General features: G+C 42.0%; 1 protein-coding gene across 1 annotated transcript in view; it reads left to right on the top strand.

The window, feature by feature from the left end:
* nhlrc2 (NHL repeat containing 2) overlaps nt 1–16,291 on the top strand; it is a 49,010-nt gene that overhangs the window by 7,797 nt on the left and 24,922 nt on the right. Inside the window, exons 3-6 of the mRNA XM_046356513.1 lie at nt 6,667–6,716; nt 7,152–7,557; nt 13,494–13,615; nt 13,758–13,887. Coding sequence (XP_046212469.1) covers nt 6,667–6,716; nt 7,152–7,557; nt 13,494–13,615; nt 13,758–13,887 — 708 coding nt within the window. The remainder of the gene's footprint in view (nt 1–6,666; nt 6,717–7,151; nt 7,558–13,493; nt 13,616–13,757; nt 13,888–16,291) is intronic.

Raw genomic sequence — 16,291 nt, 5'->3', positions numbered from 1 at the left:
TTGCTGACTATTCTTATTTAAAAAAAATAGGAAAAGCTGTAGGTGCAGAAAGGAAGCTTCAATCCATGAAAATATTCAAAAACACAAAATGTAATGAGGGTTGGTCCATCCTTAAGGTATGATCCTTAAATGTATAAGGTCACTTGTGACAGACACATTTAAGATTTGGTTGAGTTCTGCGATTTATATGATCCAAAACATGTGGCCACCCCTTTCCCTGTGAGGATACTTAAGGCCTGTTGTTTAAGTACTGCCTTTGTGATGACTCTGTGAACACTGAGTTAAGAATGAACCAGGAAAACTGTTATTTACCATTTAATCTTGGATGCGCTAAACTACTTCCAGGATATATTTTTAGATTTTTTTTTCCAAAGAAATTCTCATTGAGGCTTCTGAGATGCGCCGCAATCTGATAAAGCTTTCTGTGCATTTGACCCATTCGAGTTACCAGTGAAATTAATTAGATTGTTTTTCCCTATACCATGAACTTTGAATTGAGAGTTGTCTATTTGTAATTGCTTACATGATACATGTTAGTTCTTCCTTATCGTAATATGCAGTTCAAACACTAACACAATTACACCCAGCCACTGTTTCGGTAATCAGCTGATGGATGGGGCTGGAGAAATGTTTCCACTCAAATCCATAGACTGAGCTATGGATACAAGGACTGAACCTTCATGATATCAAAATGATTGTTTTAACCATGTTTTGAGGCTATACAGTGTTTGTTTACAACTATGTTGTTTACAAACGAAGGGGTTAAACAAGCTTATATTATCAGTTTATACAGTTGAACTAAGGCATTTCTAAGTTATATTCCTCAAGAATCAATGGCTATACACTTGTGGTGAAATTATATTGCCACTCTTGCACTTTAAACCAAGTCCATTTTTATTGGTCACATGCACATGGTATACAGATGTTAATGCAAGTGTAGCAAAATGCTTGTGCTTCTTGTTCCAACTATGCAGTAATATCTAACAGTAATCTAACAAATTCACAACAACTACCTTATACACACAAATGTAAAGGGATGAATAGAATATGTACATATAAATAAATGGATGAGTGATGGAGTGTAGCATAGGCAAGATGCAGTAGATGGTATAGAATACAGTAAATGAGATGAGCAATGTAGAATATGTAAACATTATTAAAGTGGTGTTATTTAAAGTGACTAGTGATACCATTTATTAAGTCAATTTATTTAAGTGGCCATAGATTTGAGTCTGTATGTAGGCAGAAGCCTCTCTGTGTTAGTGATGGCCTTGAGATAGAAGCTGTTTTTCAGTCTCGGTCCCAGCTTTGCACCTGTACTGACCTCACCTTCTGGATGATAGCGGGGTGAACAGGCAGGGGCTCAGGTGGTTGTTATCCTTGATTATCTTTTTGGCCTTCCGGTGACATCTGGCATTGTAGGTGTCCTGGAGGGTAGGTGGTTTGCCCCCGGTGATGTGTTGTGCAGACCGCGCTACCCTCTGGAGAGCCTTGCGATTGAGGGTGGTGCAATTGCCATACCAGGGGGGTGAGGGTGGCGCAATTGCCGTACCACACGCTGCATCACCAGGAGGGTGGTGCAGCGTGTTTTAGATGGCAAGCCAAATTTCTTCAGCCTCCTGAGGTTGAAGAGGTGAGATCAAGGTGCTGTTGTGCCTTCTTCACCACGCTGTCTGTGTGGGTGGACCATTTCATTTTGTCCGTGATGTGTACGCTGAGGGACTTTCCACCTTCTCCACTGCGGTCCCATTGACGCAGATGGAGGGGTGCTCCCTCTGCTGTTTCCTGTTGTCCATGGTCATGTCCCTTGTTTTGTTGACGTTGAGTGAGGGGTTGTTTTCCTGACACCACACTCCGAGGGCCCTCACCTCCTCCCTGTAGGCCGTCTCATCATTGTTGGTAATCAGACCTTCTACTGTACTATCGTCTGCAAACTTGATGATCGAGTTGGAAGCGCGCATGGCCACGCAGTCGTGTGAACAGGAAGTACAGGAGAGGGCTGAGAATGCACCCTTGTGGGGCTCCAGTGTTGAGGATCAGCGGGGTGGAGATGTTGTTTCCTACCTTCACCACCCTGGGGGGGGGGGGGTCAAATTCCAGGACCCAGTTTCATAGGGCGGGGTTGAGACCCAGGGTCTCGAGCTTAATGACAAGTTTGGAGGGTACTATGGTGTTAAATGCTGAGTTGTAGTCAATGAACCACATTCTTAAATGGGTATTCCTCTTGTCCAGATGGGATAGGGCAGTGTGATGGCGATTGCATCGTCAGTGGATCTGTTGGGGCAGTAAGCAAATTGGAGTGGGTCTAGGGAGGGTGGATATGGGAGGGTGGAGGTGATATGATCCTTGACTCGTCTCTCAGAGCACTTCATGATGACAGAAGTGAGTGCTACGGATTGATAGTCATTTAGTTCAGTTACCTTAGCTTTCTTGGGAACAGGAACAATGGTGGCCATCTAAGCAGTGGGGACAACAGACTGGGATCAGGATTGGTTGACTATGTCTGTAAACACACCCGCCGGCTTGTCTGCGCCTGCTCTGAGGGCGCGACAAGGGATGCCGTCTGGGCCGGCAGCCTAGGGAGGGTTAACACGTTTTAAATGTTTTACTCACGTTGGCCACGGAGAAGGAGAGCCCACAGGCTTTGGTAGCAGTCCGTGTCAGTGGCACTTTATTGTCCTCAAAGCGAGCAAATAAGTTTTTACAATAGAGTGCAAAAGAGCAGAATGTTCTGTTTTCAAAACCTGTTGAATGGCTATTTTCACCCTGTAGGCAACTTACCACAGGTGAGATCAATTACGCAGTAAACAAGAACCACTTGCCTCCAACCAAATGTAATTTACACTTTTTATAATTTATTCCAGGCCTTTTTTGGACTTTGATGGTAAATATCAAATAAGTTTTAATTATACATTTCAGGTTCAGTACATTTTCCTAAATGAAACCTATACATGTGAACACAAAGTTTTTTTCAATTCCAACTAATTTTCAAATATAAAGTGAATCGTGCAATGGTGCCAATATATTGGACCTAAACTGTTTATCATTAATTTAAAAGTAAAAAAAAATGGATGTAGCAACTGCAGATTCTCCCTTTTTTAAATTGAGCCACATCAGGATATTTGTTTAATCAGCAATGGCAGTAAGTAACAAACCGGATCCGTTGCATAGACTGTGTAGACATTTCTGTTTGCTATTGTGTGTAGAAATCAAATGTAGCTTTTTTTTGGTATAAAAAAGTATGCAGCTCCATGTTTAATCTTTTTCCTACCCTCTCTCTGCTTGTTAGGTATTATGCACATACCGTAATTTCTGGACTATTAAGCACACCTGAATTTAAGCCGCACCAACTGAAAAAAAAAATATGGTATTTTGTACATAAATAAGCTGCACATGTATATAAGCCGCAGGTGCCTACCGGTACATTGAAACAAATGAACTTTACACAGCCTTTAAACGAAACACGGCTTATAACAAAAATAAATAGGCTTTTAAACGAAACACGGCTTGTTACAAAAATAAATAGGCTTTAACGAAACACGGCTTGTAACAAAAATAAATAGGCTTTTAAAAGAAACACGGCTTGTAGCAAAAGAAATAGGCTTTAACGAAACACGGCTTTGAACAAAAATAGGCTTTTAAACGAAACACGGCTTGTTACAAAAATTTAAAAAATGGCAGTAAACAGTAGCCTACCAAGAAAGTGACCAATGACAATCTTCCTCCTCCTGTGCACTGAAACCATTGAAGTCATCTCCTTCGGTGTCGGAGTTGAATAGCCTCAGAAATGCTTCATCCGATGTTGGATCGTTTATTGTCGCTCTCGTCACTTTCATCCGGAGGCAAATTCCCCGCTGAGCTCATGCTGCCCTCTTCAACACGCAGCAGTCCAGCCTTTCGAAACTCGTTGATGACAGTGGATTTTTTTGACAATGCTCCATGCTGTCAGGACCCACTGGCAGACTTGACCACAAGTTGCTCTTGGCATGCGGCCTGTTTTAGTGAAGAATTTCTCCCCACTTGTCATCCAAGTCTCCCACTGAACACGGAGCGCCACCTTAAATGCACGATTTACACTGATGTCGAGTGGCTGCAAATACTTAGTTGTGCCCCCAGGAATCACAGCTGGAATTGAGTTTGTCCTCTTGATGGCTTCTTTCACAGAATCTGTTATGTGGGACCTCATGCTGTCTAACACGAGCAATGCCTTGTTCTTGTGAAAGAATCCTCCCGGTCGCTTGCCGTAACACTTCGTATGCCATTCATGCATTAGGCCTTCCGTCATCCATTCTTTCTTGTTGACTTTCATAACAATTCCTCTCTGGAATTTTTTTTTTGGGCATCGTCATGCGTTTAAAAATCAACATTGGTGGAAGCTTTTTCTCCCGATGCCGTGCAGCTCAGAACACAGGTGAAGTGCGTTTTTTTTTCATGCCCAGTTGTTTTCAGCGTGACGGATGATACGCCTTTCCTGTTGACAGTCCGAGTGAGAGGCAGGTCAAACATCAGAGGAACCTCATCCATATTTATGATGTCGTGCGGGCCAATGGAATGCTCCGCTATCTTTGCATCAGTGAATTTGCGGAAGTTTGAAACTTTTTCCTCGTAGTCGGGAGGGAGCTGCTGACACAGACTCGTCTGTACCCTGATGGACAGGCCTTTACGTATCATAAATCCTAGACACCACGATGGTCCACCTCTAAAATCATCAAACTTCATTGCGGTGGCGATTTGTTTTTGCTTTCAGTCGGATCTGCACAGTTGAAACACCTCAGCCGTCTGCTCTCTGTGTGTTGACCCAGTCTTCAAGCTCATTTTCTAGTTCGGGCCATCTGCTTTTCTTCCCTCTGAAAGCTTCCCTCACGCTGCTGTTTCCAACGTCTTGTCATTGACTCATTAAGGCCAAGCTCCCGTGCAGCAGCTCTATTTCCTTTTCCAACAGACAGATCGATCGCCTTCAACTTGAAAGCTGCATCATATGCATTTCTCTTTGCCATGAGGGTGACAAAATGATTACCGTAATCAGAATGATGAAGTTTGAGCACGCTCGATTTACTCCACATTGTGACGGTGCTCAGTTTTTTGGCGGCATGAATCTTGTGAAAGCAGGAAAAATCTGTAAATTAGCCGCGCCATTGTATAAGCCGCGAGGTTCAAAGCGTGGGAAAGAAGTAGTGGCTTAATAGTCCGGAAATTACGATAGATAGCTTACTAACAAATGGCCTCGCCATCTAATCTTTGTAATAGCAGCAGCAGACAGTTGACTAAACATGACATAATAGTGAACATTAATAGACAGCTCAAGGACAGAACTACATAAACTCAGCGACGACAGGACGGACAGCTGATCGTCCTTGCAGCGGCAGACCACGTGTTACAACACCTGCACAGGAATGGTACATCCGAACATCACACCTGCGGGACAGGTACAGGATGGCAACAACTGCCCGAGTTACACCAGGAACGCACAATCCCTCCATCAGTACTCAGACTATCCGGCCTACTGTAAGACAGGTCCTCACCAGACAACAGGCAACAACGTCGCCTATGGGCATAAACCCACCGTCACTGGACCAGATGGGACTGGCAAAAATTGCTCTTCACTGAAGAGTTGCGATTTTGTCTCACCAGGGTGATGGACGGATTTGCGTTTCATCAAAGGAATGAACGTTACACCGAGGCCTGTACTCTGGAGCGGGATCGATTTGGAGGTGGAGGGTCCGTCATGGTCTGTGGTGGTGTGTCACAGCATCATTGGACTGAGCTTGTCATTGCAGGCAATCTCAACACTGTGCGTTACAGGGAAGACATCCTCCCCCATGTGGTACCCTTCCTGCAGGCTCATCTTGACATGACCCTCCAGCATGACAATGTCACCAGCCATACTGCTCGTTCTGTGTGTGATTTCCTGCAAGACAGGAATGTCAGTGTTCTGCCACGGCCAGCAAAGAGCCCGGATCTCAATCACATTGAGCACGTCTGGGACCTGTTGGATTGGAGGGTGAGGGCTCGGGCCATTCCCCCCAGAAATGTCCCGGAACTTGCAGGTGCCATGGTGGAAGAGTGGGATAAGATCTCACAGCAAGGGCTGGAGAGTCTGGTGCAGTCCATGAGGAGGAGATGCACTGCAGTACTTAATGCAGCTGGGGGCCACCCCAGATACCGACTGTTACTTTTGATTTTGACCTCCCCCTTTGTTCAGGGACACATTATTCCATTTCTATTCGTCACATGTCTGTGGAACTTGTTCAGTTTGTCTCAGTTGTTGAATCTTGTTACGTCCATACAAATATTTACACGGTAAGTTTGCTGAAAATAAACGCAGTTGACCGTGAGAGGACGTTTCTTTTTTTGATGAGTTTACATTTAAAGGAGAAAATAAATGCATTAAAAGCATTTCTGTGAAGCTTTGTAATTGCCTCACAATTGAGCGTCGTCCCAAAGCCTAGAAATGTTTTTAAGGCTCGGTTTTCAGAGCCCTTGGCGGAATTTAATCTACCGCGTTTGTTCCTGGCTACACCTTTCACATATAAAGAAAAGGCGGTATAAAGGAGACGGTATGGTAAAGATATTGGGATTTAGTTTGGGTATAAAAGGGATATAATTGTTCATGACTTATTTTCCCTCTTTCACATTCTCTCTTTCCATCTGTTTTTCTTTTTTAAGATGGGCTTGTTATCGTGGGTGTCCACTCTGCCAAGTTCCCCAACGAAAAGGTAAGCCATTGTCATGTTTTATTTGAAGATATGTGATCTTAATAATTACATTCTTCTTTAATATTGCAACACAGCTTCTCCATTATTAAAGGGATAGTTTACACACCATTTAAGTCATGGTACTTTAAAAATTCCTAGACTCAAAACTACTCTGGAACAGAACCAGGCCAGATTGCAATCCACACTCTGGGTGTGTGTGCATAGTCACAAGTACTATTTGCTCACATTGGCACTGAACAAAAACAATAAAAGTGAATGGTAGAAATATCTTATTTGCATAACATTGAAATGTTAGTTGTTGGAGGTAGTAGCTAAATAGGTAAACGAATCCAAAGTCTCTGTGTGTATGGAAACAGCAAGTAATATTATAATTCAAGTTAACCATGAACTATAAAATGTTTTACTAAGTGGAATGGATTTGACCTCTTGTTCAAGGTGCTGCAGAACGTGCAGAGCGCTGTGCTCCGCTACAACATTACCCACCCGGTGGTGAACGATGGAGACGCTCGGCTGTGGCATGAGCTGGAGGTGGCCTGTTGGCCCACCCTGGTGCTCATTGGGCCCAGGGGCAACCTGCTCTTCTCGCTGGTGGGAGAGGGCCACCGTGAGCGCCTAGCACTCTTCACCAACACCTCCCTTCGACACTACAGGGACCAGGTCCTGCTCAGTGACCACATTGTGGGGACCAAGCTTTACAGGGACTCTCTGCCCCCATCGCTTCTTTCGTTTCCTGGGAAGGTAGCAGTGGATTCCAGTAGGAAGAGACTGGCTATAGCAGATACGGGCCATCATCGGGTACTTGTGGTGTCCAGCATTGGGCTGGTGCTTTACTCTATAGGAGGTAAGGGCTGGATGAGCATCGCCTCAAAATAAATCAGATGAATGGGGATGCCCGTTTTACACATTCTAATTCTATGATCGCCTTAAGGCTTGACAGAGCTTGTGGTGAGAAATCCAAATATACCCGTGGGGAATAGAACATGCTGTATTTTCTGACCCAGTTGAAGGGTGGGGTGTCAGAAGAATCGTAGACATATTTATGTAGCGAACCTATTAGGGGATTTTTATATTCCAACAACACCTTAACCCTTGCTTTGACATCCGGAATCAGAAATGGAGCAGTGTTAAAGAATTGTTAACCCCCTAGAGTCGATTGATGCACCGGTGTGTCAGATGCAGCTAGAGCGGTGTTAATCAGACCATGAGACATCCTAAAAATCAGTGTTCTCACAAAAAAATGCTCCACAACTCCCACAAGTGGCAGTGAACTAGTTTGAAGTCGGTACCGTCGATGTGCCATCTTCTGTTTTTAGCGTCTGAACCATTTGGGCTGCAAACTAAAGTGACCTCACTGTGGAAAGTGGTGGTGTTTTGCTGTACTACCCCCACAAGTGTGACGGGACTCGTCTGAAGGTAACCAGTACCGGTTTAACAAAAACTTAAGGTTGTTTTGTGCCTTTGCCAAGGTAATCCCATCCACCTGACAAGTGTGGCATATCAAGACGCTGATTAAACAGCATGATCATTACACAGGTGCATCTTGTGCTGCAGACAAAAGCCCCCTCTAAAATGTTTTGTCACACAACACAGTGCTACAGATGTCTCAAGTTTTGAGGGAGCGTGCAATTAGCATGCTGACTGCAGGGAATGTTAATTTCTCTACCCTAACCCGCCATCAATGTAATTTTTGTTAATTTAGCAGTATGTCCAACTGGCCTCACAGCCGTGGACCTTGTGTATGGCGTCATGTGGGCGAGCGGTTTGTTGATGTCAATGTTGTTGACAGAGTGCCCCATTTGGCTATTTCTATGTATCATGGATCCCCATTAGCTGCTGCCAAAGCAGATGCTGCTCTCCCTGGGGTCGAAACACACCAAAGCATCCACATTACATATAAAACGGTGAACTATGTTTGTACTGAATGAGCTAAAGATAAAACGGTACATCATATAACATCTCTACATAACCACAACACAAAATGTTCAATACCAACATTCAACAATGTATGTGTGTGTCTTCACAGTCCCCGATGTTCCATAAGGTGTATTTTTACCTGCTTTTTAAATCAATTTTTTTAATCTAATGCTTGCATCAGTTACCTGATGTGGAATTGGGTTCCATGTAGTCATGGTTCTATGTAGTACTGTGTGTCTCCCATAGTCTGTTCTGGACTTGGGGACTGTGAAGAGACCTCTGGTAGTATGTCTTGTGGGGTATGCATGGGTGTCCGAGCTATGTGCTAGTATTTTAAACAGACAGCTCAGTACATTCAGCTTGTCAACACCTCTTACAAAAACAAGTAATGATGAAGTCAATCTCTTCCACTTTGAGCAAGGAGAGATTGACATGCATGTCATCAATGTTTGCTCTCTGTGTACTTTTATGGGCAGCGAACACAATTGCATTTTATTGATGGCAATTTGAATGCACAGAGATACCGTGAAGTGATCCTGAAACCCGTTGTCGTAACATTCAGCCGCCGCCATAACTCATATTTCAGCATGATAATGCACGGCCCCATGTCATAAGGATATGTACACAATTCCTTGAAGCTGAAAATGTTCAATTTCTTCAATGGCCTGCATACTCACCAGACATGTCACCCATTGAGTATGTTTGGGATGCTCTGGATAAATGTGTACAACAGTGTGTTCCAGTTCACACCAATATCCAGCAACTTCGCACAGCCATTGAAGAGGAGTGGGACAACATTTCACAGGCCCCAATCAACAGCAGAACCCCTCGACAACATTCCACTGAAAAGGCAGTGCACGAAATTCAAAAATATTTTTTTGAAATGTGTAACTTTCACACATTAACAAGTCCAATACAGCAAATGAAAGATAAGCTTCTTGTTAATCTACCCATCGTGTCCTATTTCAAAAAGGCTTTACAGCAAAAGCACATCATATGATTGTTAGGTCATGGCCAAGTTGAAAAAACACAGCCATTTTTCCAGCCAAAGATGGGAGTCACAAAAAGCAGAAATATAGATAAAATGAATCACTAACCTTTGATCTTCATCAGATGACACTCATAGGACATCATGTTACACAATACATGTATGCTTTGTTCGATAATGTGCATATTTATATCCAGAAATCTCAGTTTACATTGGTGCGTTACATGCAGTAATGTTTTAATTCCAAAACATCTGGTGATTTTGCAGAAATCCTCATAATAAACATTGATAAAAGATACAAGTGTTATTCACAGAATTAAAGAGACTTTTCCTTAATGCAACCGCTCTTTTTTTTTTTACTTTACCGGAAAAAGCATAATCTGAGAACTGCGCTCAGAGCCCAATCCATCCAAAGAAATATCCGCCATGTTGGAGTCAACAGAAGTTGGAAATAACACTTATCTTTGATCTTCAACAGAAGGCACTCCCAGGAATCCCAGTTCGACAATAAATGACTAATTTGTTCCATCATTCTCCAAATAGCCACTTGTTGTTAGCGTGTTCAGCCCAGCAATCCATCTTCATGAGGAGCGTGCACTTCGTCCAGACAAAAACTCAAAGTTCCGTTACAGGCCGTAGAAACAAGCCAAACGATGTATGGAATCAATCTTTAGGATGTTTTTAACATAAATCGTCAATAAGGTTCCAACCGGAGAATTTCATTGTCTGAGTAAAAGCAATGGTACGAGAGCTAACTCTTTCGGGAGCTCGCGTCACGAGCCTGAGACACTCTGCCAGACCACAGACTCATTCAGCTCCCATTCCCTCCTCCATTATAGCAGAAGCCTGAAACCAGTTTCTAAACACGGTTGACATCTAGTGGAAGCCGTAGGAAGTGCCACTTGACTCCATAGACACTGTGTATTCAGTAGGCCAAGCTTTGAAAATCTACAAACCTCAGATTTCCCACTTCCTGTTTGGATTTTTCTCAGGTTTTCGCCTGCCATATGAGTTCTGTTATACTCACAGACATAATTCAAACAGTTTTAGAAACGTCAGTGTTTTTTTTATCCAATACTAATAATAGTATGCATACAGTGGGGAGAGCAAGTATTTGATACACTGCCGACTTTGCAGGTTTTCCTACTTACAAAGCATGTAGACGTCTGTAATTTTTATCATAGGTACACTTCAACTGTGAGAGACGGAATCTAAAACGAAAATCAGTGTGTGATTTTTAAGTAATTAATTTGCATTTTATTTCATGACATAAGTATTTGATGCATCAGAAAAGCAGAACTTAATATTTGGTACAGAAACCTTTGTTTGCAATTACAGAGATCATACGTTTCCTGTAGTTCTTGACCAGGGTTGCACACACTGCAGCAGGGATTTTGGCCCACTCCTTCATGCAGACCTTCTCCAGATCCTTCAGGTTTTGGGGATGTCGCTGGGCAATACGGACTTTCAGCTCCCTCCAAAGATTTTGTATTGAGTTCAGGTCTGGAGACTGGCTAGGCCACTCCAGGACCTTGAGATGCTTCTTACGGAGCCACTCCTTAGTTGCCCTGGCTGTGTGTTTCGGGTCGTTGTCATGCTGGAAGACCCAGCCATGACCCATCTTCAATGCTCTTACTGAGGGAAGGAGGTTGTTGGTCAAGATCTCGCGATACATGGCCCCATCCATCCTCCCCTCAATACGATGCAGTCATCCTGTCCCCTTTGCAAAAAAGCATCCCCAAAGAATGATGTTTCCACCTCCATGCTTCACGGTTGGGATGGTGTTCTTGGGGTTGTACTCATCCTTCTTCTTCCTCCAAACTCGGCTAGTGGAGTTTAGACCAAAAAGCTCTATTTTTTTTTCTCATCAGACCACATGACCTTCTCCCATTCCTCCTCTGGATCATCCAGATGGTCATTGGCAAACTTCAGACGGGCCTGGACATGCGCTTGCTTGAGCAGGGGGACCTTGTGTGCGCTGCAGGATTTTAATCCATGATGGCGTATTGTGTTACTAATGGTTTTCTTTGAGATTGTGGTCCCAGCTCTCTTCAGGTCATTGACCAGGTCCTGCCGTGTAGTTCTGGGCTGATCCCTCACCTTCCTCATGATCATTGATACCCCACGAGGTGAGATCTTGCATGGAGCCCCAGACTGAGGGTGATTGACCGTCATCTTGAACTTCTTCCATTTTCTAATAATTGCGCCAACAGTTGTTGTCTTCTCACCAAGCTGCTTGCCTATTGTCCTGTAGCCCATCCCAGCCTTGTGCAGGTCTACGATTTTATACCTGATGTCCTTACACAGCTCCCTGGTCTTGGCCATTGTGGAGAGGTTGGAGTCTGTTTGATTGAGTGTGTGGACAGGTGTCTATTATACAGGTAACGAATTCAAACAGGTGCAGTTAATACAGGTAATGAGTGGAGAACAGGAGGGCTTCTTAACCTCTTCGATATAGGGGGCGCTAATTAATTTTTTGGATGAAAAACATTCCCGTTTTAAACAAGATATTTTGTCACGAAAAGATGCTCTACTATGCATATAATTGACAGCTTTGGAAAGAAGACACTCTGACGTTTCCAAAACTGCAAAGATATTGTCTGAGAGTGCCACAGAACTGAGCAAATTTTGAAAAACGCCTGGCGTTATAGTTGAAGTATTTTTCGGTCGATTTCTCAGCCAAGCAGGATGAACAAACAGGAGCTATTTCGCCTACAAAAATAATATTTTTGGAAAAAAGGAACATTTGCTATCTAACTGCGAGTCTCTTGAGTGAAAGCATCTGATGTTCTTCAAAGGTAAGTTTATATAATAATATAATAATAATATATGGCATTTAGCAGACGCTTTTATCCAAAGCGACTTACAGTCATGTGTGCATACATTCTACGTATGGGTGGTCCCGGGAATCGAACCCACTACCCTGGCATTACAAGCGCCATGCTCTACAAACTGAGCTACAGAAGGACCATAAATTGAATTTGGTTGCTTTTCTTATTTTCGTGAAAATGTTGCCTGCTGCCAGCAGAGCCTAGCTTAGCATCATGCCATGAAAAACTTACACAAATGCTTGTCTAGCGTTGGCTTTAACGCATATTTTGAAAATCTGAGATGACAGTGTTGTTAACGAAAGGCTAAGATTGTGTTTGAATATAGTTATTTCATTTCATTTGCGATTTTCATGAATAGGAAAAGTTGCGTTATGGTAATGCGCTTGAGGCTATGATTACGGGATTGCTAGTCGTTAAAGAAAAACTAACAGGTTTGTGAGAGCCGGAATTCTTACTGGTTGGTAGGTGATCAAATACTTATGTCATGCAATAAAATGCAAATTAATTACTTAAAAATCATACAATGTGATTTTCTGGATTTTTGTTTTAGATTCCGTCTCTCACAGTTGAAGTGTACCTATGATAAAAATTACAGACCTCCACATGCTTTGTAAGTTGGAAAACCTGCAAAATCGGCAATGTATCAAATACTTGTTCTCCCCACTGTATATGTCTTAATTTCCCCAAAATATAGACTCTTGGCTTTCATTTGACACCCAATCTGATGTTATATGTTGGTCCTCATAGGTCATTTACGCGTAAATGCCATTTGTCTATTTATTGGTAATATTCCATTTTGTTAACCTTGTGTTTTATTAGAGACTGCTACCTAATGAAAGATGTGATGGCAGCGCAAGTTTATCCAGATGCTGTGTTTGTATAGAAATGTAATAGTCTGTTAGCTAGGAGGCAAGGGTCTGTACTCCAACCTGTCTTTGACATGTCAATGCAAATGAAGAAAATACTAACTTAAAAGGCCTCTTTAGACTATTGACATGCACCCCAAATGAAGTCTTCCATACCTGTCATCCTGTGATGTCACAGGGCCTGAGAGTGGTAGGAAAGACGGTAATCTCGACGAAGCAACCTTCTGCTCCCCACAGGGGATTGTCATCAAAGGAGATACTGTCTTTGTGGCCGACACTGAAAACCATCTGATCAGAAAGGTAAGAAAGAGGGTGCCCAATAATGTCCTTTTGCCTTTTTATTGGCAAAAGATCTGATCTGATTGGTCAAAATACCAATACTTCCAAATAGAAGTCTTTAATCTTTATTACTGTCCAATCTCTCGCTCACTCTCGCTCTCAGATTGACTTGTTAGAGGGACAGGTCAGCACCCTGGCAGGAGTGGGATTTCAAGGCACAGACATGGAGGGAGGGGCCATGGGACCACAGCAGCCTATCAGCTCACCCTGGGACTTGGCCCTTGGGACTGCAGGTAAGTCTAGAGCCAACTTACTGGTAGGTCTCCGCTTAGAATGGATTTAAATTGATCCAACTTGGGGTGACTAAGTACCAAATTAAATACAACAGATTCAAAACCACTGGGTCTATACTTGCGAACATTAGGTACTTTTTTTCATCTCAAAATGCGCATCAACCAATCACAGTCATTGGACGTATTTGCGCATGATAAAATGCTACATATTAGCGGTTCCCATTACATAACCTGGCTCATTTAGCCTTATGCTAACCTGACCAGGTGGCAGTGATTATGTCTGGTAACACATTCTGCATCATTTAATTACAAACGTGATCAAATACGTTTTATTGGAAATGGCCTTAACAGAAGTCAAACGGCGCGATATGCTATTCAGAGTTACTAAAACGTGCCAGATTTCAACTGAACCAATTGCTCACAGCCTGGCTCCAGGTACTTTTCACCGTTTGCGGCCCAGGTGAGATATTGTTTTTCTTCCTGTGAAATGTACAATTATATTTATTGTGATAGTGTGTTGCGAAAGGAAGTGCAGCCAAACCTTGTAAATACAACTATTCTATCAACAAAAAAAGCACACTAGTTTGGAACTCAGTTGTCCTTAAAAAAAAACATGACAAAAATAAGCATCCCTAGAAGTAACTTGAAGTTAAATAGAGCTTGTCAGCTTGTGTTCCAAAAAAATGTAAATTTTTATTATGCATTGGGTGCGTAACCCATTAGGGGATACACCCACACAGCCAGCACCGTCAATAAATAAGGGATATTGGCCAAAAATAATAATTAATATCCTATAACAAAATAAAAAATAAGTTTTTGTTTCGATGTGTAGCATATGTTAGTTAAACTTTTATAGACTATTGTTTTAATTGTTTTAGGAAAGTAAAAACCAAAAATGTCCATGTCCTGGTTCAGCTGTTGGGGATTTGAGCACTAAATGTATCAGGGCATTGCATGCATAGACTTAGGCGTACACTATATGATATTAATGTTTAAAAACTAAATATAAAGGAAGAGAAGCTTAGGCCTAGCCCAGAGAGCAAGATATGCAGATATGCCGGCGGCATGCTACGACACCGACATGCATTTCTTTATCCTTGTCAGATAGGCTACTGCTAAACGGAAATAGGCATAGACTAATTTATTCATTTTCAATATGAATATTTTTTTTATAAAGATAAGCATTATAATGTTAGATTATAGAAGTAACTCTGGTAGCACTAAAACATTCTTCATCAACTCAAGTTCAATTGTCAGTCAATTGGAGCGCCAGTGAGTACTGCCTTCATATCATAGGCCTGCAGTATAATAGGCTAATAACCACACCATACCTTCACTAAAGTTTCTGAACTTTATCAGGGTAATATCAAAAGTAAGTCAAAACATTACTTATAGGAAACATACAAACAGGATGGTATATTGTGACAAATACAACATTACAGTTGGACTTCATTTGACCAAAGAAAATGGCTCAACAGAATGAAACACAACACTTGGGAACTGGTTTAAACCTTCACAAAGTTTTGAACAGGCAATATTGCACCAATTATCAAGAAATGCTAGTGCCGCTACCATTTAGCCAACAAAAAAATTATTAAGAGAATGAAACAAAACACATTTAGCATCTTTAAAGAACTGGAACTTGATTAATAAAGGGCTCCCGAGTGGCGCAGTGGTCCAAGGCACTGCATCTCAGTGCTAGAGGTGTCATTAGACACCCTGGTTCGAATCCAGGCTGTATCACAACTGGCAGTGATTGGGAGTCCCATAGGGCGGCGCACAATTGGCCCAGCGTCGTCCAGGTTTGGCTGGTGTAGGTCGTCATTGTGAATAAGAATTTGTTCTTAACTGACTTGCCGAGCACATTACTCAACACTAGTGAGACTCATGTTGCATACACTAAATAAATAAAAATAAATTCTAAATTAATATCTAAGGGGCATTTTTCGTTAGGGCAAATATGATATGTGAGAATATCTAAGGAGTTTTTATATAATTTTTTATTTATAATCGCTTTGTTTAAAAATAATGACATTTTGGAGATGATTTTGTTTCCGAAAGTGAGCAAGAAAAAGGACATTCTTACTAATTTGTCAATTAAAGCCAATTTGTTATTTTAAATGATTTATCTCTGTTTTTTTTGGGAGAGAAACCAAAAGCCCACCGTTGCCTTATTTTTATAGTTTGGGATTTACAAATGTGCGCTTCTCATGTAATTTTTTGTAAGTAATATGCTACAGTCCAGTTACAGATTGTTCTGATCAAGTAGAAACAAAAAAATAAGTGTCTCTCAAGACCGAGAACTAGCAATTCTTACACTATTGTTCAGGAGAAACGGAAAACTTCATGTCAATTCATAAACCATGTCCCATCAAATCTCTTCTCAACTATTTTGCAATCTATA

This window comes from Oncorhynchus gorbuscha, linkage group LG07 (assembly GCF_021184085.1).
Source record: "Oncorhynchus gorbuscha isolate QuinsamMale2020 ecotype Even-year linkage group LG07, OgorEven_v1.0, whole genome shotgun sequence".
NCBI classification, from domain to species: Eukaryota; Metazoa; Chordata; class Actinopteri; order Salmoniformes; family Salmonidae; genus Oncorhynchus; species Oncorhynchus gorbuscha.
Note: the sequence above shows the minus strand (reverse complement) of the source record. Positions and strands in the feature narration are given on the sequence as shown.